Raw genomic sequence first — 27,401 nt, forward strand, 5'->3', positions numbered from 1 at the left:
ACTGCCAGGGAATTCCCTCATTCTGAGTTTTTAATGTTGATTGAATTTTTCTGTCAGCTGAAGCACTTTTTGCTAAAATTTTTAGAAAGGTCCAACAGGAACATCCTCTGAGTCCTGAATTGGCTAGGAGTATCTTTCTGTTGTTCTTGTATATAATCAAAAGTTGACTATTCAAAATTCACATAGTGTCTTGGTTGTCTTTATTAAGTTAGTTTCTCTCCTTTTCTTTCTTTCTCTCTCTGTTTGTAGGTGGTTTAGGTAGGCATTTCAGAGAATTATATTAAGGAATAATTAGCCCAATATCATTTTTAACCAAGAGCCTATAGTATCATTATTCAGAAAGGCAAATTAAATGAAGAAATCAATGTATTTCTTCAAGACTGCACAGACATTCAGTGTGGGATAGAACCAGCTCTCAGGAGAAATGTAATTTATAGATCATGAGGGCTGTGCTCTACCTTAAGTCTTTAGCTCCTTGCTTTTGGCCATTTTCATAATGATCACATCACTACAGATGGTGTGAAATGGAAAGCAGAAGGAAATGAGATTGAACTACAGTGTTTGCTTTCTACTGGTCTAAGAGCCTAGGAGTTCCATGGATGTTAAATCTAAAACCTGAAAAGTTAATTCTTTGTATATATGTCATCTCTGGAACTGTTACCATATACAAATTAATTGTTCTATCACCTACTTTGTCTCATAGTAGGAAAAATTTTATGTATATTAATATTTCACCCTGAAAATATAAGGGGATTGGATTACAGTGGAACAGCTGTTCCTTCTGTCAATTTATTTCCTCTTTTCTTATTTATGTGTCTGCTTGTTTTTGTCTACTTATTTTGAGTAGTAGCACTGGATGCTGATGGCTGATCACACTAATATCAGATATTTCAGAGATACAAAGAAGAGATGGAGTAGAGTAGAGAAGTTGTAGAACATTTCAGAGCCATCCACTGGAACATGATTGCTGCAGAGGAAGGAATCATGTCAGATCTGATTATGATGTCATAAGAGCTACCATTCACTAATTTAAACATTAATTGCCTGCTGTCAACAGTAGTTGAGCCCAAACAGACTTGTTTCTGAAATGTATCCCCCACAGTTTTTTGGGGGGTTTTTTTTGCTAGATTTTCCATAGAAAATTGGTCTGACTCAGTTGTCAAATGAATTTTTCTTGCTCAGATAATATGTTGCGCTCTTGTAGCAAAGCAGAATTTAACACCTTCAGCTTTCATCAAAATTACTTTTAACTTGGGGATATTTTGAATGTTGAAAGTTTGCAGTAGATTCAGTGGGGATTCTGTGAGAGGATTATACATTATTTTACCTGATATCTGAGTATAAATGAATTCTCTTCGCCCTTGGCCCTCTTTCCCTCTCTGTGTAGTAAGTACAGTCATCTTTTTACTTACCTATATTCAAATACAGTCAAATGGCTAATTTTTTTCAGGATAGGACTTTAGGGTGTGTATAGTTCCTGTATTTTATACTGGTCTGGATTGCTGATGATGGAATATGAGTCAGGTTCATTGGCAGATAGGGTGAATCACACCCTCTGTGTACATTTCATTTAGTCAACAAATACTCCATGAACATCTGCTAGGTGCCAGGCGTTATACCAACCACTGGGAATTCAGTGATGGAGATGACATTTGACCTTTGTCCTCGGGGCATTACAGAAGGATAAGAGAAAGTCTGGACGAACATTCTAGGGAGCCTTCTGTGGGCCTGCAGCCTACTGAGAATGCCATCTCCCTATCTTCTGCAAGGGCATTCTTTTACTCTTTAGTTGTACCTTTCTGTAGGAGTCAGAAGACATATTATAGTATATATGCACATAATTATGCAATTTTGTTAAGAAATTTTTCCTTACCTTTTCACTGTAAATTATAAATACATCCTGTTGGGAAGTAGAATATCATGAAATATTGAATGGCAAACATTTAAAGTTTAAATCAGTGCTTATCAATCCTTATTGCGTGTTAGACTCATCTGGAGAGCATTAAAAATATCCTATTCTTGCCTCTCTCCCTCCAGAGTCTGATTTAATTTGTCAGGGGTGAGGCCAGGGTATTGGTTTGGATGGGTGGTTGGATGAATCAATGAAAAGATGAATGAAAACTTCATAATATATTAAGGAGGACATCTGAGCCAGGCAAATGTAAGGGCAGGAAGAGTAAAATGAAGCCAGAGGTCATAGACAGGCACAATATACGCCATAAAGCCCGGCGAACGTGTGAACCTGGAACCAAATCTGGGCTTTGTGCTCTTTAGCTGCTGAAACAAAGGGAAACGTGATCACATGCATAACCACTCTGGTGCCCATTAGATTAAAATCTCACTTGTCATCTATGAAAGCCAGCTGTTTTCAGGACCAGGGCTAACCAAGGGAAGTAAAGAAGACCCCTGGTAATGAGGTGTGGGACATTTGTAACACATCTAGAGAAAAAAATGCAATAATGCTTTTCATAGTGGAGGTTGGAAGCCCTTTTGAGTGAATTGAATGCTAGACGGTGAGTCGGCAGACCTTAAGGGAGGACTGGTTTCTGTTAGGTGCCTTCCATTGGTCTCTGTAGGTTACTTCCTACAATCCAGCTCCACTTCATTGCCTCCAAGGCTCTGCATGATCTCAACCTTGCATGTCCTTGGTCACTTGACCACATCATCTGTCACTAACCCCTTACTAAATTTGCTTTAGCCATACTGGCTAACTCATTGTCCCTGGAACATACCAAGCTCATTCCAGTCTTACGGCCTTACACTTTTTATTTCCTCTGCCTGGAATGCTCTTTTTTCTTGATTATTGCATGGTCAGCAATTCATCATTCAAGATTTGGTCAAATGTCACCTACTTCTCCTCCTTACCTAATGCCACCTCCTTCCTTTATGCTGATCGTGTTCCATCATATTACTCTGCTTTACTTTTTTGTAAAATTCTTTTCACCATCTGAAATTATCCTAGTGATTTGTTTGCTTAATTATGGTATTTTCTACTCCATACGTCTTCTTGCTTGCTGCTGTATTCCCAGTGCCTAAAACAGTACTTGACACTGTAGCTGCTCAATAAATATTAGTTGAATGAATGTATCCATTTTTTTCATGAATCCTTGACCATAGGCAATTACATTATGTTTTTGATTAAACACAGAGCCAGACCCTTTCACAGTCAACCAAATTGGAAATAAGGCCGACATCCTCTCATTAAAGAGGAAGACACAGACCATCATCCCTGGCCAAACTAAAGGCCACCTCTCATCCTGTGGACAGTTTGAAGACCATGTTTTTTTGGGAGGCCTAATTACCCTCCTCCTACTTTTAAATTCACAGACAGTGGCCTGCAACAGTATTATTCTAGTGGTGGTTATTTTCCCTGTATTTTGGTTTTGTAATCAGTTTTTTTATGTTTAAACTCCAGTTCCTAAGCAAATCTACATGAAACTTCAGTTTTTACTGGGCTGTGGGAGAGTTTTGTAATGTCTCTGAGCCTCAATTCCACATTTGTAAAATAGGGTTACAACAATAGTCGCTGCCATATAAGGTTGAGAATGAGAGGAAGTAATCCTTGGAAAGCACTTAGTATAATACCTGGCATAGAGGACACATTCAAGAGAACTTATTGATGGTAATATTAATATTAATAATGCCAATTACAGTATTGGTTTATTAATTATTATTATCCTTATTATTACTTTCTCCCCATCCCCTTCTTCTAAACCCACTGTTTTCAGAAATAACATCACCATGAACAGATTTTATTGGTTTCCTGAATATACATACCAAACTGACTTGAATTAGCCAAAATTATACCTCAAACACACAATAAACACCTTAGGTCATTTTAATGCATTAATTCCCAATGCAAATTCTTGCTTTTGTTCAAAGAGGCAATTCTCCTAATGGCATGACCTCTTTTTATCTTTTCTCCACCTTTCCTGGCTTGTCCTGGGGATGCAGAGGAGAAGGCCAAGAAGGAAGCAGAAGAAAAGGCTCGCCTGGCCGCAGAGGAGAAGCAAAAGGAAATGGAAGCCAAAAGCCAGGCTGAAGAAGGTGCATCTGGTAAAGCCGAGAAAAAGGCATCTGGGGAAGCTAAGAATCAAGTCAACGGAACAGGAACAGACAAAAGTGACAGCCCTCGTGGGCAAAACTCCAAAGCTGAGAAGTCATCAGGAGAAAAGCAACAGAATGGTGAGTAGGATTGCGCTGGTGAAAGGCTCTTTTCAGGGCGCTAATGATGTGATGGATGGACGCTGGCAAAGAACTGCCCCTGTGAGGACAGGTCACAGAGCAGGGCCGCCCTGGCCATCCAGCTGCTGCTGATCATACCTCCCTAGGCTGTGGATCCTATTAGGATCCCATCCAAAGCAGCCAGAAGCTTGCTTAGGCCATGCTCTCTGGGGAGATTTATATCTTTTGGGCCCTTTCCAGCTGGGTAGTTCTGGAGACTCTGGCCAGCGCCTGCCTACCAGCAGGGGAAATCCCTATTAGCAATCCCAGCACATTCCTGAGTGCTTAGCGCAGGAATGGATGAATGGAAAGGCAGTCTTCCGTAGGTACCATCCCCCTGGCAGGGCCGGCACTCATGTCTGCCTAAGGTCTATTTCCAGAGTATTGTGTGTATATCTGTAGGTGAACAAGTGTGTACATTAGGATGACCAGTCGTCCAAGTTAGCCTGGGAATGAGCGGTTTCCTGGGATTCAGGGCTTTCAGTAGTAAAACCAGAAAAGTTCCAGACAGACCAGGATGAGCTGGTCACCGTCGTGTGCATACAGTTGATGATTTCTTATACTTAGTGCAACAAATATTTATTGGTTAACAACTCCATGCCAAGCACTGCTCTTGGCACTGAGAATTTAGAAATGAAAAGGCCACAAGAAGTCCACAATCTCCTAGGGGATATGGACACCCTCAGAATTAATTCTGAGCCGGTAACAGTAGTGACATGGCAGATAAAATACCCAAGGGCCGTGTGCAGAAAAGAGGAGCTTTGTTGGGTCTGGGGATTGCAAGATGTAGTAAATGTCAAAGAAAGCTTCAAGAAGAGGTGATGTCTAAGCTGCGTTTCAAATGCTGAAATTTGGGGGGACACAGGGACTTCTCAGCCAGAGAGAATACGATGAGCTAATGCATAGGGGCATGGAATTGCTTACCTTGTTTAGGGAAGAGCAGGAAGTTCAGAGTCACTGGAGCGTTCAAGTGCCAGGTTGTGGCATGGTCCTTTGGCAGTCAGACAGACCTGGATTCAAGTCACAGCTGTGCCTCTCACTTCTTGCTGGCCTTGGCCAGGTTACTTAACCTTCCATTGTCTCTGTAAAATGTGCATAATAATAACTGCTCACAGCCTGGGCCACTTGTGAGCTTCCAATAATAATAATGGTAGCAAAAGCAACAATGACAATAAAACAACTAGCATTTATTGATTATACACCAGATGCTGTTTAAAATTCTCTCTTGGGAATTTCCTGGTGGTTCAGTGGTTAGGACTCAGCGCTTCCACTGCAGAGGGCCCGGGTTCGATCCCTGGTTGGGGAACTAAGATCCGGCAAGCCACGTGGCGCAGCCAAAAAATAAATAAAAAATAAAAGACCATCCTTTAAAAAGAATAAAAATAAATAAATAAATAGATAAATAAATAAATAAATTCTCTCTTTACATACACTCTCTCACCTGCCTGGTAGGTCCAGGTGATCTCCTCTGAACCATGGTCTAGCTATTATGCTACACAGCCCAAGTAAATGAGAAATATGTAGAAAGTGTTTAGCATGACACTCTCCAATTATTTTTGCAATTGACATATATAACATGTAGAACAGAAAACAATGTTTTAATACATTGTAATAATGATAAGGGCTCATGTCAGGACTTCCCTGGTGGCGCAGTGGTTAAGAATCCGCCTGCCAACGCAGGGGACACGAGTTCGATCCCTGCTCCCGGAAGATCCCACATGCCGCAGAGCAACTACTCCTGTGTGCCGGCAACTACTGAGCCTGCACTCTAGAGCCTGTGAACCACAGTTACTGAGCCCACGTGCCACAACTCCTGAAGCCCTCGTGCCTAGAGCCCGTGCTTCGCAACAAGAGAAGCCACCGCAGTGAGAAGCCCGCGCACCGCAACGAAGAGTAGCCCCCGCTCACTGCGACTAGAGAAAGCCCGCGCACAGCAACGAAGACCCAAAGCAACCAAATGAATAAATTAAATAAATAAATAAAATGAAAAGGTGTTTTTTAAAAAAAAAGCTCATGTCATGTTCCAAGGGCTTTGCCTAAATTCCTTCAGGTAAGCCCCATGAACACCCCAGGAGGCAGGGAAGGCCATCATCCGACTTGCCCAGCCCCTCAGCAGCCAGGTTCTGGAGACAGCTCGTAACTAGTTTGCTTTGTATTCAAGGTGCTTTTCTCATAGGTGAGAAAATATGTTCAATTCAATAAGAATTTCTAATACAGCTGTTGGAGTTTTAGAGAGCAATGCAAAACACCCCGTCTTCCCCTACTGAGGGTGGAACCAACTGAGAGGGAGATACCAGAATCAGAAAGTGATCACAATGTTAGCTCCACTGCAACTGGAGCTGAACTGGAAAACACAGACTTGATCTGCTGAGCACATGGGCTTCTGCACACATCTGCCCTGAACTGGGCATGGCCCATGGGACACTGGCAGAGCAGGTGGGTTCGGGCCTCGCCCCTCACCCCCCACTCCACACCTAAGCAGGCTGCTTCTGCAGTAACAGAAAAGGTGTGTGTCTCGTGGAAAACGCATCTCAGAGGGGGGCTGGGGGCTGGAGAAACGGGTGGCTGGGCTGAGTTGTGCATACTCAACTCTTCCTTCTAGATGAGTCTCTCCTTCCCAGAGGGGGAATATGTAAGGACTGGTGAGAAAGGCAAGATGTGTTTCTTCCCTACTTTTTTTTCTGTTAGGGAAGTGGGTTTAAAATGTCTTTCCCTTAATAAAAACAGCCATTATTATGTCAGTAACATTTATGGAATGCTTAGTATGTGCCAGACACTGTACGTGGGATTTTACATACATTAAATCATTTAAAACTCCTAACAACTGTATGAGGTAGATATACTCATTTCCATTTTGCAGATGAGGGAACCGAGACTCAGAAAGGTTAAATCACTTGCTTAAGGCCAAGCAAACATTAAGTATAGATTTCAGGTCAAATAGGAATCTGTGAGTCCAAATTCTGTTTTCCTTAACCAGCATGCCCTTATTTGCGAGGTTCGGTGCTGTTGGTAAGAGTAGGAAATAGGAGGAATATTGAGACCCAGCTACTGTCCACAAGAAGCTTATAATCTATTTATTCCAGGGGTTGACACACTCTTTCTATAAAGGACCAGACAGTAAATTTTATGCTTTGCAGCCATACAGTTTCTTTTGCAACTACTTAGCACTCTTGTTTTAGCACAAAAGCAGCCACAGATAACATGTAAACAAGTGACCATGGCTATGTTGCAATAAAACTTTATTTATGAAAATTTAAATTTTCACATGTCATTAAATATCCTTCTCTTTTTTTCAACCATTTAATAATATTAAAAACTGTTTTCAGGTTGTGGGACCTATATGACCAGGCATTGGGGCCACGTTTGGCTCATGGGCCATAGTTTGCCAACCCCTGGTCTGGTCAGGGAGAGAAACCAAAGAATACAAACATGCTGGTGACAAAGGAGGTTATACATTCTACGAGACAGGTATAAACAAATACCAGAGAGGGCAGAGGTGGCAATCATTTATTTTGAAGATGGTTAGGGGGAGTGCCTGAAAGAAAACAGGAGCCTGAGCCTTCAGCTAGGCTGGATTGACTCACAACTGCATTCATTTCCCAAAGTAAGCAGTAGTCTACCACTTCCCTTAAAAATTAAGTATTAAATGAGAGGTGGGAAAAGAAATCAATTTTGAGCAATAATAATAAAGGCTAATGGTGGTTCGGGACTTGGTTGCAGCAGCCTAATTAAAATGATTTATAACTGCACAGAAAGGCTCTTTTGTTTCCCCCCGTTTATTGAATAACAGCTCACATCAGCCGTTAGTCCATATTCAACCCATGGGAGATGACCTAATGGATTCTGTTCAAGGAACATCATCAGACAAACATGTGTCCCTTTCCCGGCACCCTTCTTTGTGGTCGCTCAAGATACTTCCAGGATGGAGCTGAAGGATATTGGCTAATTGTGGTTCTAGACGTTTGGTCCTCTACCAGCGATCATGGGAACCCCTAAGCTTTGGTCTCCATCAAGGTACTTTCCCCTTTAGCCTCCCCAGCCCTGACTGAGGAGGAGACAGGCTTCCACAGGCTGCTGGCTGACATCCAGCACATCAGACTACTCCTGCTGACTTCTGGAAGACATCCTGGCCTTGCGGCAGCTGTGGGTAAAGCTCCAGTCCAGGGCAACCCTGAAACCTTAAAGTTTTGTGCATTAGAGGTGCGAAGTCTCATTGAGGAAAGAAAGACCATTTTTCTGTAGGGAATTAGTTTGACTACAAGGCTCAGGATCATCCTTGAGCTCATTTCTGGCATCCTTAAAACAGGGAAAAGCCAGTGTTGGAACTGTTCCACGGGGTTTCCAAAGGAATCCATCTATTTTGGCCATTGGTGGTGGTTACGTGCAATGACCATGTGCTTCACTCGGACTCCTCCTGCTTGCACTGTGGCCAGAGTTGACTCCCCTTCCCTCAAGCTTAAAATTTGTCAAATTCCATGAAAACTACTTATTTTGTAGAATGTAACCTAAAAGGGTCTTGAATTATCCTTGGGTAACCATTTCTATATAAATCTATAGGCCAAAGGCATTTAAAAATGGCAACAGTAAATGGAAGTCTGAAATCTAGAACTTAAGCTTCATAGGGAAGTTGCAAAATACAGTGCTTGAGAGCTTGGCCTCTAGAATCAGACCTATCTGTGTATGTTAGGGTAAATTATTTTATCTGTGCTTTAGGTTCTAGAGCCATAAAATGGAGATGATTCTGTGAGTTTTTGCTTAAGACTATTTAATATTTAAGCAAAATCACTTTGTGGAAAGATCAGTTGGTCATTTGTCAGATCAATGGCTTAAACCAGATCTAAAGTAGCCAACAGGAGCAGTTTTGCTATAGCAGCAGACACTCTTGCAAAGTTTGGGGCAGAGATGCAGCCTGAGTGTGTGAAACACATTCAGGAGTGTGTGAAACACATTCACACATTCAGATGAATGTGTGAAACACATTCCACTGCACTCAACACAGCTGGCTTGACCAGCGTGTGACAGAGTGTCCGCAGTGAAGTCAAGGAAAAACTCAAACTTGGAAAACATCCTCAGTCATTTGGTGACTTTGTTATTCAGCAAATTGATCACTTAGTGAATTAATCTTTGATGAATTTGTCTACTTTCAATAATAGTACCTTCATAATGGGGTTGCTATGAGAATTTAATGAAATGATGCATGTAAAGCATTTAGCACACTGCCTGGCACAAAGAAAGTAGAAAAGATAAATGTACCCTTCCTGCCTTGGGCCCTGCTCCCCGCTTCCTGGCTGCAATAATTATTAGGGTCTTTTTGCTTTATTAATGCCAGTAATTGAGTAATAATCTATTCTTGGGTTTATGCAGGCTAAAAAGAAAGCCGCCATCAGTAAGATTTGTAAGAAAAATATCCAAAACTTGAGAATAAATCTGAGAGAAGAAATACCATGTCCTTTCAATGTCACACTGGCATATTGTCAAAAAGACCTGCCCAAGGATTATTTAACTGTCTTAGGCAGGGGTCAGCAAACTTTTTCTGTGTAGGCCCAGATAATAAATATTCCTGGCTTTGCATGTCTCTGTTGCAACTATTCAACTCTACCATTGCAGCAGGAAAGCAACTACAGACGTTATATAAATGAATGGATGTGGTTATGTTCCAGTAAAACTTTATTTCCAAAAATGATAACAAGCCAGGTTGGCCCACGGGCAATAAATTGCTGACCCCTTGTTTTAGAAGAACACAACTATGTTTAACTTTGTCATTTACTATTTGCTCAAGCCTAGGTACTGTGAAGTTATGTACTAACGTGTAGATTTTTGACTACTAGAGGAGATAACCCCAACAGTTATAGTTTTATTGCCCTGTAGGACATAACCAGTTTCGTCTCTAACCTAGCAATCTTATTTTAACATATTTCTAAAATACCTAGAAATATCCATTTCCTTAAATGCTCTTGGAACCATCCTTACTGTCTTCCTGGTTCCTTCATAAATGAATTAAATAAATTTTTGACACGTGTTCACTCTACACTGGTGTGCATAGTGTTTTTTAACTTTTACATATTACATTTCAACAAGCTCATTAATTAAAGTACCATTTACAGCTCTGTTTTAGAATAACAGCTGTTATTGAGTGACGTGCCAGATAGCACATTCAGTACCTTGAATGCATTTATCCTTATATTATGTCTATAAAGTAGGTATTATTATCACCATTTTGCAGATAAGGAAAAGCACATAGAAGTTAAATAGTAGCTATTAATTGATATAACTTACAGTAACCCAGGTTTTTCCTCACTCCACAGCCTAATAGTAAAGCTGAACTGCCTTCCTTGGAAAATAAACACCATTGACTTAAGTACAATCCTGTTTAACATGAACTTTCAGTCTTAATTTCCAGATCATAATCCAATTTCCAGGACCTAATCCAGTTTCCTGATATTTACACTCAGACATGTAACCCCTCACGACTAAAATTATGTGGTTTTTTTTTTCTTTTTTTACCTTGACAGATTTAAAGATATTTATAACTTCCCTGTTAGCTTTATACATGTACTGTTTGTCATGTTTATTACTTTCAGGTGACTTGAAAGATGGTAAAAATAAGACAGACAAGAAGGATCAATCCAATGTCAGAAATGATTCAAAGAAAACAGATGGTAAGAGCATAATTCCCATTATATTTTTCCATAAATTGTGCAATTTAATGCAAGCTTGTTAGATTTACACATAAAGTTGCAATTGTGTGAAATTGCTAATATAGTCTTATACCCTGAAAAAAGCATTCACTATATTTAAAGAGTACTATTATCCCTTTTTCAATAATTTACAAATTATTGTTGTATCTTTTCCCTTCCACCACACTTTCTCCATCACAAATGAGTTCTATACTCTTTCTTTTCCCACTTGCCATTTTTCATTTTAAACTTTATGAAAAGTTGATTCTGGGCTTGCTGATTATAATGGAATGGAATATAAGTCTTTGTGAATTATGCAGCGTAAATGGGAAATGTTCCATGTTTTCAGTTTTCAATTTTTTATACCTTTAATGAGTTATTATTTTTGGAAACAACAAAAACAGAAATCTGTTCAGTGTTATCAGTATGCTGGGAGGCCCACATACTGGAGAATGTACATAGCTGTAGAATACAGTTTGGTCAGCAAGAGTACGTCTTAAAGGCAAGCTTTGGATGACAATCCCAGACCAGTTAGAATGAACCTACATTATAATGGGCTTCATGAGCACTGCTTTTACTTTCCATAAATAGCATTCCATTCTTTATAAAATCTGAAAGTTCAAATTATATTGCCCTCCAAACTTTGGACCATCAGATTGAGAAAACAACTCTCACCTTTTATATAATCCTCCTGTTTCAATTTTAACATAGGCTTATTCCTAGTTATCCCCCCATACATATAAATGATATTAAACTAAAAATGAAAGTTTTAGGAAGTGGTTTTTGTTAGGGTCTCAGACTCTTTGAACCATACCTCCCTGCAGACATTGTATTAGATACTATGCTATTCTTTGAGTAGTTTGGTTAGTCAGAGAAGAACAAATGTAGGGTAATCAGGTTGAGGAGTAAGAAGAAATTTGAATACAACTCATGCATCTGTTAAAAAGAAAGAATTGCCTTTAGTTTTCATCTCTAAGCCATTGTGATATGTTCTCTTTACCCATATGCATGAAATCAGTTCTTTCTTTGAAGATCATTCAAATAATTCACCCCAGGTGTCTTATCACATAATATCTGCGGAACACACACATCCAATTTTTTTACCAAATTGTTTATGCAAATGGAAACCACTTGCTTAATACATACCCTCCTTGAATAATTGTGACTAAGACATGAATTACATGGAGATAAAATAGGATTCAGAATGGCAGTCTCTTAGCCAGACTCTGTTATGGGTAAGGTTTGTTCAAGTACCAGACATCATTAGACCCAAGTCAAGGTAACACAAGCCAGAATATGTACAGTAGAGGAGAATGGTGTTAGTTATAAACCCAGCACCTGGACACCTGACCCATCCTATATCCAGTGACTGACCCATCTGAATTCCTACAGCATAAAAGCCCAGAATAAACCAATTCCCAGATCTTTAACATGGGGGCTTGAATCTTGTTGCATGTTTGTATTGTGCTATAAATAACTGTTGTAATGTATTCATGTGAGCATTGTAGGTTAAATTTTTTATTTATTTATTTTTTAATATTTTATTTATTTGTAGGTTAAATTTTATCACCTTCATTACGCCCTTTTATTTTACCTGTGTCCTTTTTAACTGAATTATCACCAGTATTTTAAATAATTAAACTTTTTTTTTTTGGCGGGAAGAAGTAATGAAATAGATATTTTGTTCTATTGTACAAATAAGCATAAAGCTTGATTATTTAATGAACAGGATTCTTGATCCCATAGGGCAGTGAACAGGATGCAGTAAATAAAGAAGGGCCATTTTCTGATATCTATCCTTTTTCCCTCCGTAACTCCAACCTTCCACTGATTCAAATTGGGTCTGGTGTGTCCATATACTTGTAAGTCTGGGCATGAACAACTTTGTATTTTAATTTCATTGATGGGCTAACACGACGTCAGTCATTATCATTGCTTTGGTGTCATCAGGACTTAGATCATTGGGCTTTAGTTACTTGTGTTATCTTAGCCCCAAATCTCATCAGGACTAAAGCTATTTCTTGGTGGCATGAAGTGGAAAAGAATTTGATCAGCTTCATATACCCCTTCTCCATTGGTCATTAAAACTGTCTACTTTAGAAAAATTTTTAAATGATATGCATATCAGTAGATATATTGATTTTTAGAAACTATCTAGTAACAAACAGATGTATTTTGAACATTTCTTTTTAATGGATCTTACTACATCTGATGACCAGAGGGAGTCAATTTAACTATTTTTAATGCTCCTACCCTTAATCCAACCCCTGGGAACCAGCTCTAATTTTTGAAAGGGAGTATCCAAGCACAGTTCAGTGCCCAGTGTGATCAAACCCACTATGTTTTGAAGTTTAATATTGTATGCATTCAGAGAGAAACTCAATGGAAACTAGACTACAGTTGGCTATGCCCCAACTCCAATGAGCTGAGTCACACACAGAGAGAAGGAGCATGTGCTGAAAGGGTAAATTACATCCTGGTAAAATGAACACATTGCAGTTGTACATTATCTCTGTCAGGCTACTAAAGTACTGTTTAGTACCCTGCAGCACTAATTTTCTAACTGACTTCAAAGAATGAATGCTCTCTGAAAATACCTTGTTTCTTAGGGAGAAATGTACTAACATAAAAAGATCTAGGTTTCTGAGCCAAGATTCTCTCAGGGGCTAAGCTTTTACACTGTCATTGGGAGACTTGTGGGGTGCCATATGAATGAATTATTTTCAGTGTGTTTTTAGTCATGTTTGAAACAGCATAGCTATAATTTTTATAGTTGCCCAGAAATATGAATTTGCCCTTAATTTTACTTGACTACATTAACAGAGATATAAGAGATAGCCACTGTTTGTGTCTCTCAAATGATTCTCTATAATTAGGCCCTGCAAGGTTATTTACCAAGTCCCAGGGAGGGAGTTCAGCAGGAATTTTTCCTTTATTGAATGTTCTGGGAATTGGAATGTTTAAAGATGTCGGTTCATGAAATGTAAGTCAGTTGTGAAGAGTGGAAATAGTGGACAAAATACAATCCATGGACATCTGCTTCTGCAAAGAGGGCTACCAAGAATTAGGTTTACCCTTCCACCTGAAACAATTTTTTTAAAAAGACAACATATGTGGAAGAATGGTTTTTCAAGGAATGAAGACATCAAGAAATATTGGGCATCAAGAAATGAAGACAGTGCTCTCTAAGAGACAAGAAACAAATGAAGTAAGCCTGACGATTGCCTCAGCTTACTGCATTAAGAGGGTTTCCAGGCAGACCTGATGGATTCCTTGAGTTGAGGAGTTGACTAAGGATCCAAGGATACCAAGGCAGCTATAATTAATGGGATAAAACACCAGAGAGGATAGAACTGAAGAGAGACAGAACTCTAGAAATCTGAAGAGTATTCATCAGAGTACAAATTGACTCTCAATGAGGAAACCACCTGAGACCAGGAAAGAACCATTCAAGAGGTTTAGAAGGAACAGTCCTGATGTTCACACTTCACACAGAGCAATAAAAGTGCCTATTCCTACTAGCCAGACTAGAATACCTCATAATTTAAAGGGAATTGGAATTTAAAGGGAATTGGGTAGAATATTCATAATTGTCTTGCCTTAGAAGGGGAATAATTAGCTGTAGGCTAAATGTTGCTTTAGGCTCACCTAACAAATCTTAAAATCAAGATATAAGAGGATCAAAGTGTTTCCAAGTAACTGCATCCCAGGATAAAGCATGTGTTTGTGTGTGTGTGTGTGTGTGTGTGTGTGTGTGTGTGTACACACTCCCAGCAAGCTAAAATTCACAATATCTAACATCCAATCAAAAATTACTGGACATGCAAAGAAGGAAGAAAACACTACCAGTAATAAGAGGAAAATAACAACCAACTGAAATCAACCCAGAACTGAAACAGATGTTAGAATTAGCAGACAAGAGCATTAAAGTAGTTCTTACAGTTCTTACAACTGTAGCCCATATGTTTAAGTAGAGACATGAAAGATATAAAAAAGATCAAATGTCTAGAGATGAAAACTACAGTGTCTGATATGAAAAATATACTGGATGGTATTAACTAAATAATATTGTATGGGATTAATGATAAACACCCTGGATATGATTAGACATTTTGGAAGAAAAGAGTAGTGAGAATTAGCAATAGAAACTATCTGAAATGAAGCACAGAAAACAAGAATAGAAATTGTAAAGAGCATCAGTAAGTTGTAAGACACCTTCAAACAGCCTAATGTATGTGTAATTGGAGTTCCTAAAGTAAAGAAGAGAGAAAAGAGGAAAGATTATTTGATGAAGTAATGGCTAAAATTTTGCCAAATGATGAAAACTATTAAGTCCATAGACTTAAGAAGCTCAGTAAAACACAAGCACAAGGAATATAAAGAAAATTACACCAAAAGCATATTATAATCAAATTACTCCAAACCAGTAATGAAGAGAAAAAATTTAAAAACAGCTAGAGAAAAAAAAAGATACATATGGAGATATGAACAAAGATAAGGATAACAGTAGATATCTCATCAGAAACAATGCAAGTGAGAAAACAGTGGAGCAACATCTTTAAAGTGCTAAGGGGAAAAATTCAACCAAGAATTCTATAGCCAACAGCAATCAATATCTTTCAGATATAAAAACTGAAAGAATTCATTACTGGTAGACCTACACTACAAAAAATGTTAAAGAACAGCAGAAGGATAGATATGCCAGATGGAAATATGGATCCACACAAAGAAATGAGGAGCACTAAAAATGGTAACTAGATGGATAAATATACAATATTTTTTCTTATCATTTAAATATCTTGACTATTTAAATAATTGACTATTTGAACAAAATAATAATATATTACTGAGTTTATAGCATATATAAAACTAAAATATATGACAACAATAGCATAAAAGTGAGAAGGGGAGAAATGTAAATATGCTATTGTAAAGTTCTAATATCATACATGAAGTGATATAATATCAATTGAAGGTATTGGGTTGGCCAAAAAGTTTGTTCGGGCTTTTGGCCAACCCAATAGACTGAGATAAATTAAGAGCATGTACTATAAACTCTAAAGCAATTACTAAAATAACAAGATAATGACATATAGCTAATAAGCCAAAAGAGAGAAAATGGAATCATAAGAATAATTAATCCAAAAAAGGTAGAAAAAGAATAAGAAGAGAACAAAGAATAGATGAGACAAATAGGAAACAAATAGCAAGAATATAGACTTAACACTAAGCATATCAGTTATCACATTAAATGTAAATGGTCTAAACAGCCCAAATAAAAGGCAGAAATTTTCAGATTGTAAGACCCAAGTATATTCTGCCTTTATATTAAAAGACACAAAAACCCAAAAATAAAAGGATGGAAATTGGTATGCCAAGCTAACAGTAATCAAAAGAAAGCTTGCATGATTATATTACTATCTGATAAAGTAGATTTCATAGCAAACACTGTCACCAGAGAAAGGAGGTTCATTTCATGATAAAGTCTATTTATCAAGAGGATATAATAATCCTGTACATTTATGTACCAAAATGCATGAAATGAAGTGTAAAAAAATTTTAATACACAATTCTATTTGGAAGCACTGACATCCCTCTCTCAATCATCGATAGGCTAAGTATATATGAAATCAGCAGGAAAAGAAGACTTGAATGACATTATCAACCAACTTGACTTAATTGGCCTTCCCAGAACACCCACAGTATGAGAATACATACTCTTTTCAAGTGCACATAGGACATTTATAAATATAGATTACATTTTGGGATGTAAAACAAGTCCCAATAAATGTAAAATGATTCAAGTCATACAAAGAATGTTCACAGGTCACAATGGAATTACATTGTCATAGGATGTTCATATTGTTTTATTTTCTTTTTAATAGCTATAGAATTTATAGTGATGTTGTCTTTATCATTTTTTATATTGGTGATTTGTGTATTCTCTCTTTTTTTCCTGACCAGTCTGGCTAGAGGTTAATAAATTTTATTAATCATTGTCATTAATATTTTCCATTGTTTTTCTGTTTCTATTTCATTGATTCTGATCTGATCTGTATTATTTCCTCTCTTCTGCTTGCTTTTGGGTTTGGTTTGCCTTATTTTTCTAGTTTCTTAAAGTGGAAGTTAATGTCATTGATTTGAGATATTTTTCCTTTTCTAATATAGGCCTTTAATGCTGTATATTTCCCTCTAAATACTATTTTAGTAACATGCCACAAACTCTGATTTGTTGCATTTTTATTCACATTCATTTCAAAATATTTTCTAATTTTTATTTTAATTTCTACATTGATCTAAGGATTATTTAGAAATATATTTTTAGTTTCCAAATATTTGGGGATTTTCCAGAGATAGTTGAAATTTAAGTTCTTTCTAAATTGATCTATAGATTCCATGCAATCCCAATTAAAATCCTAGCAGGCTTTTTGGGTAGAAATTGACATGCTGGTTTTAAAATGTATATGGAAATGCAAATCACTCAGAATAGACAAAGCAACTTGGGAAAAGAAGGAAAAAATTGAAGGACTAAACAGGTAGGCCTGATTTCAAGACTTATAAAGCTATAATAATCAAGGCAGTATAGTATTGGCATCGAGATAGACAAATGGGTCAGTGGAGTAGAACAGAGGGTCTAGAAATAGATCCACATGTATATGGACTTCTTATTTTTGACATTGTCAGATGAAGGAATTCCACATTGACAGTAAATGAAGGGTGGATTATGCTGTAGAAGACTTGTTGACACTAAAATGAATACTTGTGACCAATGTGTGGTTTTGATTGCCAGTTTACTGTGAAATATATCCTTCATGTACACTGGAATGCTCACATCTGCTGGCCAGTCAGCGGTTTCTTTCTCCCGAAGGAAAACCTACTTGGGAAGCCAAATCATATCAGAAAGTTGCCTGCTAAGCTGAGAATGTAGAGAGAGTTAGTTGATGAATTGTGACTTCAAGGTAGAATATCCTGAAATGTCTGTCTCTACCATTGGGATGGATCTACCAAGAAAAGTGAATAGGGACCATCTTGTGTACCCTAGATACTGACAGTGCAAGAGGCAGCCCTCCATGGCACCCCTTTTACATCTAGTCTCCTTTTGGATCTCACATTCAGTATCAGATATGTTGATATCTTGGGGTAGATTCTCATTCTTGTTCATTTTCAGTCATCCTTGATGGCATGTCTGGACCTTGATCTTGATGAAACTTCTTTGTTTTTAAGGCAACGGTCCTCAAACTTTTTCTCTCTTATTTTCTTTTCCTAACATATTATCATAAGCTTTGCATACCTCCCAAAATTATGCCCAGATCATGAACTCTGGTGGGTAAAATAGGCCAAAGATGGTGAACAGTTCTGGGAACACTAGCTGGTACCCTGTCCTTTTCTCTCATACCCAAGGCGGTGCTACTATGACAATAACCTTGAGTCCTTTCTAGTTTACTTTAAAAATTAAACCTGTAAGACTGTAGGGCTTAACTGTTTTTAGCAATGATTGATTTGCAACGCACTTCACCGTTGATTATGCCACTGATGTCAACACTACTGTCTTGAGGTAGTTTCTACAAATAGTTAATCCCACCCTTTGGATTTTTTACTTGCTTCCTTCTCAGAGGATAACATTATTTCTTAGTTCTGGGAAGATATCTCACTGTAACCTTCTATGCATTGACAAAAGTAGGTCTATTTCTTTAATGAAGGAATTGCCTTCCACATGAGAATCTAAGATCCTTATGGGTTATTTTTCATGAGTGTACAGGGACCAAACATCTGGAGTGTCCTGGGTCCCAATTAAGATAAGTCATCATAACAACACATGTTCTGATTAATATCCCATTTCCCTTAGCCATTTGTCCATGAAAACTCTTGTGACCCATTTACTTAACATATTTATATGTATCAACACATGGAGCATCAATAGTAAGTACATGCTGTGGTTTAGCAAGAAAGAGGCATGAAATATTTGCTTTTAAAAACATTTTATGCCTTATTTTCTCAAGTAGTGTGATAACCCAAGTGTCTTAACCCTCCACTGCCATGTCCCTGTCAAAGGAAAACAACAAAAAGTTGATAAATGTATGAGAGAAGTGCAGTATTGTTTTTAGATGCCTGTTATTCTTATGCATCTAGATAAGATCCCCTAATTAGATTCTAAAAGGTTTTGTTGCTTAAAATTTTTGATTTATATACTTCAGTGCCATTTTCTAATTGATTTTTGAAGCCATGCTGTAGGTTGACCCAACAAGAGTTGTTGTGAATGCAACAATACTGAAACCCAATATAATTTTTTTGGTTGGATTTTGGGGAAAACTATTAACCAATCCATTATACGTGGATTGGAAGTGGTCAAATGGGGTGAACTCAGAAAATCTCTTTGTTCCTTTTTGCTGTGGATGATACACTTGAGAGCATGGAGGTACAGAAGCCGTTGACATCCACATGGTTCTAGCATTGATGAGTCACAGTGAATCAGAACAGTTAGCTCTTTCGGTTACGATCATCCATTTCAAACCAATGTGTTTTTAGTATAGTTTTAGGTTCAGTGAATATCCTTGTGCTTTTTAAGGAGGGTGTATAATACATAGCCTCATGATGGATTATAAAGGAACAAGATGACATGCAACTATTATTATCCTCCTGTAGGTTTTGTGTTATTGAAATTCACATTTGTAGTATCAAACAGCAACTGAAATTGTGTGTGTGTATATACATATATATGTATGTATGTATATTGTGTATATATATATGTATTGTGTGTGTAGATATGTATATATACATATATATAATACAATGTAAGATTGGTGAGTTTAAAATAATTAAATTGTGTTCTACTAAAGAAAACTTCTAGGGTCAATTCATGCTTTTCACATAGCTGTTTAGATTCCAGTCTCTTACCAAATAACTACATAGTAGAAATGTCACATAAAAGTATATTGTGTACTCTTTGTTAAAGGCGAAATTAACATTTTTAAACAACTTTTCCCTTGCAATTATTGGTGTATAAGCTTTCATTGTTTCACTCTATCTTCTAGACATTTTGTTACACTCTTAACGCACCATTGTATTTTTAAAGGAACCTGGTTTGACAGAGAGGATTACAATTTTGGAACTACTGGGGAAATGTGATTTGTCTTTTTTTTCTTAATACTGATGTTCAGGATTAAAAATAACTTTTTAGTATTCATGAAATAAATATTTATCTGTTCTCCCCCTAGAAAAATTGTATTTTGTCAGATTCTTTGCAAGTGATTGGAGAAACACAAGTAACAATACATTTGTCAAAAGAAACTCTATTAACATTATAAAAAAATTCTTTAAAATAACAGCTGCCTTTGAAATATGTGCCAAAACCAGGAGCTAGAGATGTCTCCATTGTTAATGCCATTTTTTTTCTAGTCGCCCACAAGCTAGGAGAGCTGTTAAAAATGCAATGTCAAGCAAGTATTGAAGCTTCTTCTTTGTGTTTATTCTTAGCCTTTTCCACCAAAGGACAGCCTGATCTCCATGTGATGATACCTGTATTTCATAAGTATTAGCCCTCTACAATATATGCCATTTTTATTCTATACCCTGGAGCTGCAGTGAAAACATGAGAATAAATGTTTCTTTTTTTCTTTCATTCATTTTGAATCTTTTATTGTTTTTCCTGAACTAATAAAATGGAGAAAAACACGAAGAGCAGTCAGAACGTTTCAGACCTAATATCCCAGCCTCACTTAACTTTCTCTGAAGGACTTCCTTAATCTCTGGTTTCTTGTTGGCTTCAAAAGTAGCAGATTCAAAGACTGATCAGAAACAAAACTCTTGCGTGCAGACAACTCTACCCTTACCTGAACCAGAGGAGTGGTATGCGCTGTTGATGCCTGACTTTTACTTACCTCTTAAGAGTGGGTCAGGTCCTGGGGCACTTGGAGAGTTGAGTGTTTTGTTTCCTTCCGTGTCAAAGTACTAGGTTCTTAATACAGAGAAGAATGGCAGTAAAATACCTTTGGACAATGTGGGACAGAAGAACGGAGACATTCACATATTTTAAGTTTGGAAAGAAAAACCATGCTACGTAAAAGAAGAGAGAAGCCAGCAAAGTTAAAGAATAAAAGTTAACAGGATCATTATTCTCAGTGATAGCACAGATGCCAAGGATCAAAAGAAAAGATCAAGAAAAATCACAAAGGTTGAACCTAAGAACTACTGTCCTTTGTACAGTACTTATTCTTATTCTTTATATTTGGATCCAGTGGGCAAATTTTAGGAAATGATGGCATAAGCAAGGTTTCAGGAAGTTATATTCCTACAAATTTATCTATCTATCATCTATTTATCTATTCTGTCCATCCATCATCCATCCATTCATCCGTCCAACCATCCACCCATCTTAGCAGGGCTATAGCATTGGTATTATATGCAGTAAAATTAATATAGAATAATCCTGATATAATCATATCCTCTATCATTTGGGGCAAGGAGAAAAGAAAGCATGGATGCGTATGTTGGGGTATTTGGTGGTAACCATTTAAAATACCTATCTTGCACTTATGACCTAGAAAAGTGAAAACAATGCCTGGGTAAATCTTAACAGCTATCTCTAAGACAATGTTTGTTTGTTTTTAGTATTTCCTCATTATTAAGAAACAAAACCAAACCAGGACCTGCTTATAAGCCCCACAGAAATCCTACTACTAGACATTTAAAATTGGGTTTGGTTTTACCACATTTATTCTTCCCCGGGTTTTTTGTTTGTTTCTTTTTTGTTTTTTTCCTGTTTAGCCTTTTACAACTCTTTCTGTTGCTTACAGTATCACTTTGTTGTTTTGGTAGAAAGTTGACTCCATAGAGAGGCAGCTCTGAAAGGGTTTCTGGTAGACTTGAAAATCTGGTTTAAATCCCAGCTCTGTGCTCATCCAAGTCAGCTTACTTTTGAGCTTGGGTGATAGTTGAATCAGGCTGTAAAAAAAAGCAAGCCCAAGAAAATGAAAAATAAAAGTGTTTACAGATGTTTTTAAAACCCAGTGCCAGATTCTATGAGGCCTGCCTCACAGATGGTCAGCTTGTGATCTAGTAATAAACATTATGATTGCTAAACACATTTTTAGAGTCAAATCAAACTCGAACTTTAAGCCTCTTTTTAAAACAACTATCTTTAAACCAAATGGTTTTCTGTAGCATCTCCACTTACCTTCAGGAGTAGCCTGAGAAGGGAGGAATAAGGCCACATTGTTGTAAGTCTCCATCTCCTTTTTTCTGAATGAAGTTGCTGAAACATTCTTTGCTATTCATTCCCTTAGAGTAAATACATTTCTGTGAATTCATACACCACACACTTCAGGCTTCAGAGCCCCCATGGCTGCCCCTCTATGAGATGTGAGAAGTCTTTCGTCCAGGGGTGGGTGAGGAGGTAGCACTTACTTAGATATTTTCTTCAATTTTCTCAAGTTGGGTGAAGATATTTTCCATTTCAGTTCATCAATCACTCTTAAAAAGATGAGGGAGTTTGACCACTTTTTGTGGCCTCCAGAAAGCCAACATACACTTACAATCAATGGAATTCAAAGCAGCTGTAACAAAAATAGTCGTGTAAATCGGATCAATACAGAGTGACTTCTCACACTTTGTTTTTAGATCCTGATTTTTATATACTTTGTAGTCTTACCCAATTTTTGTTTTAAATGCTTATGCAATTTTAGTTTACATTGAAAACATATACACAAAACCAAAACACAACAGAGCAAGTCTATGGCATTTGAAGTTTAGGAGAGGAAGTGTGGAGTGAGGAGATTTACAAACCATGTCAAAGCCACCTGGATGGCAGGTGCTCTTTCTCTGGGAGCTTAGTCCCACAAAGAGCCATGCACAGTGGGGCTATTTCTTCATAAGGAGTATACATTTTTGACATATCATAATTTGCTGTTGAATAAATTGTAAAATCAATGTACCTATGATTTCCTTTTTACGTCACACTATGAAAGTCAGTATTAGAAAAAGGTTGGAGAGAGACTTCCTATTCATCATTACACCTTTATCTGTCCCATCCACCTCATGCTTATTCAATTCACTTCCTTTCAATGAAAGACTAATAATTTGTTGAGCATATGCTGTGTGTCAGGTATTGTACTACATTCAAGAGGGGTTATAAAGATAAATAAGATATTTTCCCTGCCCTCAAGGAGTCTACGGTCTGAGGTAGAATATCTTCCTGCAGGTAGATATGATACTAGCCACCATAGGGGTGAGTGCCCTAAGAGGAAATTTTTTAGAGAAAGCATGTGTTTGGGAAGGCTGGGAACACTCACACAGGTCACAGACCCAGCTGCAGAGTATCTGCCTCTTGTTCTTTTATGTTGGTCGTATTTAATGACAGTGAACACAGGCACGGCTTAAACATACAGGCTGCCTTTATTTACCCCTTTTCGCCACTCCTTGACCAACTTCTTTCCTCTGTCCCTTGACCAGAAGGCTGAAGAGGGGAGGGTAGAGATCCGTAGCCGGTCACTCCACCATTTCACCCGTAAGCAATGACTAGCAAGGGAGGAAGACCTCCTCTCAGGGGCCTTTGGGTTCCATTCACACACCCTGGATGTACCTCTTCCATCTCTGGGACACAGCAGTCTGGACAGCGGGCCTCTGCTAACCCAGGCTGTATGACACAGGAGGTACATCACTTTCCTTGTTGGCAAATTGGAGCTCACTGGGTGTAACAGTGGTCCTTGTCAGCCATCTCCAGCTATCTGTCCTCACTTCCTTCCGACCAATCTATCATTTAGTAAAAGATTAAACCTAACCTTATATCATCATAACAATAGATTGGGTTTTATATGTGAGGGCCTGGGGACATCTCTTAAGGTGATTAATACTATAATGACCATCTAAAAGGAGTCTCATTACATATGACCCCAAATTGATAATGACAGGGCCAGAGCACTAAGGGGCCCTGTTTTGCAATTCCCTTGTGGCCCAAACTACATAGAGATAATCAGAAACAATGGAAAATTTCTAATCCATGATTTCAGCGTTTGTTTCACCTCTTTCCCTCCCTGGCAAGTTCCAGTGAGGCAACTGGCAACTTCCCTCACCGATTCCTACTAGAATCAGAGTAAAGTGATTGGCCAGAAGTTTTTCTTTTTTCTGTTATTTCTCCCAAATGGGTGAAGGTGCTAATGGAGAGTAAACACACACAAGACCAGAGTGAAGAAAGAGGAACCACAGGAGGTCTGGATCAGTGGCCCCTGAAAATTTGAGAATTGACCGTAATTACAATAGATCAGAAAGGGCTCTCCTGTCTCCCAACTGGTTTGTACCTAATTTCGACCAAGTCTTATTTAGGAGAGTATCTTAGTCTTTAAAGTTGAATGGAAAATTTCCTTGTCCTCTAATGACTCCTAACATTTCTGGACATGATGATGTTATCCTTTTTAAAGTCTCCTATCCCTCTGGAACCTTGCGTAGGAGGGAATCCTCTCTCACTCTGAGGCATGCTGACTTGGAGAGCACACAGCACTTAGGGGAAGCAACCATAATAATTTTTGTTTGTTTGCTTTTTAAAAATCCTGTCCAAGTCTGTTGAGGTTACATGTTATCGAATAGGCCAGGTGAAAAAAAAATCCAAGATTGTTTATTTCCATTAATGAGTCCTGTTTCAATCCTTGTCTTCTTCCACCACCTCACTCTAGGCTCCGTAGAGACTTCAGGTGATTTATGCATTTGCACAGTGATTTCACTTGGGGCAGTTGGGGCGCATCTTGCTTTGAATCTTTTTGGGAAGCATTTGTTAAGCATATGCTGTGTGTCAGGTATTGTACTACATGCAAAAAGAGTTATAAAGATAAGATATTTTCCCTGCCTTCAAGGAGTCTATGGTCTGGGGCAGAACATCTTCCTGCAGATAGCTATGAATCCTGATAGAGGAAAGTTGCTTTGGTATGGAAATGATTGGGATTAGATGAATCCAATTTCTTCCAATCCCGCTGACCCCTGAGGCAAATTGACCAGATCAGATCTGGCAGTCAGTGTCATCCTGATTGCAAAATAAGGCATCTTAGAACCCATACTGCATGAACCAAATATTTGATGCTTTAGTTTAAAGCAACTATTAAGGCTTCCAATGTAACCAGTGTTTAAAATTCTCCACTGAGATTTCCCCTTTATGAATAGAAGGATTGTGTTACAAAGGAGACAGCAGTGACTAGCATTGAAATGTGTAATTGATCCCTCTTTTTTTTTGTCCCTCAGATTTTCTTCTCAGACCTGGAGGGTGGAGAAGGGGGGGAAAGGCAGCATTGACACTTTTCTTTTTCTTTTTCTTTTTTTCAGATTCAGAAGAGTAAAACACACTTCATAGACAATAAGAGAGGCTGCCAATGTCTTGCATCATTTTAGCTGAGCTTCTTCATTCTCTTCTCCTTCCACAAAGACCTGTATCTGGGGAAGGTGTACAACTTTCAAAAACAAGCCCCACCCCTGCACTTGGCCTTCTCTCATGCCGTCTCCTCCCAGGAGATGACTTTCTGGGAGCCGGTGTGAGGTCTTAGAACTCTGGGGGAATCCCCCCAGCCCAAGCAAACAACACAACTTCTGATTTTTGCACAAACAGAAACAACACATGAAGGGACTTCCTCAAAATCCTTTGCTAATGCCCTGGCTTTCGAGGCACCTGTCTGGCCTGATGGGAACGGACATCCTGGAAATGCTGAGAGAGGCCTGAGAAAGCCACACACACAGGAATTGCCACTGTATTTCTTTATGTGTTGTTATTTTTGCACTGGTTGCTGATGGTGGATGCAACCAAGCTGGCCTTCATCACAGCTAAGATGATGGTTTCAGTCTCTGGTTGTTCCTTTCCTGAGTCAGGAACATTCTTTCTCTCCAGTTTTCTTTCAGACTTAGAAATTGTTCCCATGCTTTTCTTTCCATTTATATAATATGAAATTCTTTCCGTTTTATAAAAAAGGAGATTTTCCTCTTCTTTATTTGATGCTTAATTTACCTGTGCATTCATTAATACAAACCTGAATGTTTCAGCTCATGACCATATTGTTCAGGTGGGAAACCCAGTGTTTTCATTGAGTAGCATCCGTGACTAAGTGGTTACTGAAATTTTTACCACTGGCTGGTCCTCTTCTTTTGAATATTTATGGTTTGACCTAATTGCTCTTCTTTCTATTCAGGGAAGTGCTAAGGGAATTAGTATCAGGGAGATATGTCCAATAATTTTTTTTCATTTTAATGAGCCTTTAGAAGTACCAGATAGGAGATGATTAATAGCACGAATCAAAAATAAGAATAGTGGATGTTGCAGGGAAAGAGACGAAAAATACAGCCCCCTGAAACCAAATCAAGAATGGGATCCAGTGGAGTGCAAGTCAAGGAATTTTGTGGATCTAAATGGTGTGATTTGAATGAAACTGATTCTTCAAATGGAGTTGTGGTTCACAGAGGAATCTTTGAGTCCTTCCTAAGGGTAAATCGGAAGAGGAGTACAAATAGGAAGAGAGAGAGAGCTGGACGGTAGGCTTAACTGTATTCCTCGTTGCAGATTTAATTTCCACATTGAAAACACAAAAACAAACATTTAAAAAATCCTCTCAGTACTAAGGCAAAATGTTGGTATTTCTTCAGACAGAAAGGAGACTGTGTATGTAATCTACCAGGCCTTTTGTCTCACTGAAATATTCCCCAACAGAAAGATCTGGAGAACTCTGTGGTGTGGAATGCACAGTCGTGTACTGATATTCGAGCAGGGTTCTTAGATCAGATTTCCATTTTGCTTGGTAATAACACGGATTTTTCTGTTGCTCCTCCTGTTTTCCTAACAGTGACCACAGTAAGTGATGTGGTCACAAATTCAAAACAGGAGTTTAGCAGGTCAAGTAAATGAGTACAGCAAGCTATAATATCAGAATGATTGCGATAAATGGCAATTCATCGTGGGCCTGGGTATCAGAGAGGCAGTGAGGAGCAGTAGGGGGGAAGTGGGGAGGGCATCCACTGCCCCAAGGGGGCAGTGGTTGGCAGCTACGGGATCAGTGCTATGTGGGAATGAGGGTCCTAGATACCTAAGACTTTATGTAAACCCCCTCCAAAGTTTTTAATATTGGCAACTAATTCAGAAACTTACACAGTGCTGGCCAAAGAAAACATGCCTATGAACTGCATTCAATGCATGGGACATCGATTTGCAAACTATGCTCTTTGAGGTGGTTTTAAATAGAAGTGAAATACAACCAGTGCATGTCAGTTCTTGACCTTGGAACCTGAACTTTTGACCTCACTTCAATTCTGTATCTTTCTATGTAGAGCTTTGCAACCAATCAAAATAGAAAGGTGCAGCTTCCCTTTTATACTCAATCAAGACTAAACAATATTTGAAAAAGAAATAGGAATATAGCCGTTTTTTCTAGCACCAATAAAGATGGAAATGTTTTACATTTGCTTTAAGTCATTAATTTAGCTGGAAAAAGGTGGGAAGAGAATTTTATTCAGGATAGCACTCTGCTTGGAACTCAGCGT

General features: G+C 38.2%; 1 protein-coding gene across 8 annotated transcripts in view; it reads left to right on the forward strand.

The window, feature by feature from the left end:
- PDE1C (phosphodiesterase 1C) overlaps positions 1–27,401 on the forward strand; it is a 522,865-nt gene that overhangs the window by 465,070 nt on the left and 30,394 nt on the right. For 5 of the 8 annotated variants that reach the window (XM_059932718.1, XM_059932721.1, XM_059932720.1 and 2 more), the window contains 2 exons: positions 3,955–4,185; positions 10,806–10,883. In XM_059932718.1, coding sequence (XP_059788701.1) covers positions 3,955–4,185; positions 10,806–10,883 — 309 coding nt within the window. Of the gene's footprint in view, positions 1–3,954; positions 4,186–10,805; positions 10,884–20,375; positions 20,453–25,205; positions 25,786–27,401 lie in introns of those variants that run through there. The other 3 variants (XM_059932724.1, XM_059932722.1, XM_059932725.1) reach the window with 3 other exon arrangements.

Source organism: Balaenoptera ricei, chromosome 9 (assembly GCF_028023285.1).
Source record: "Balaenoptera ricei isolate mBalRic1 chromosome 9, mBalRic1.hap2, whole genome shotgun sequence".
In the NCBI taxonomy this organism is placed as follows: domain Eukaryota; kingdom Metazoa; phylum Chordata; class Mammalia; order Artiodactyla; family Balaenopteridae; genus Balaenoptera; species Balaenoptera ricei.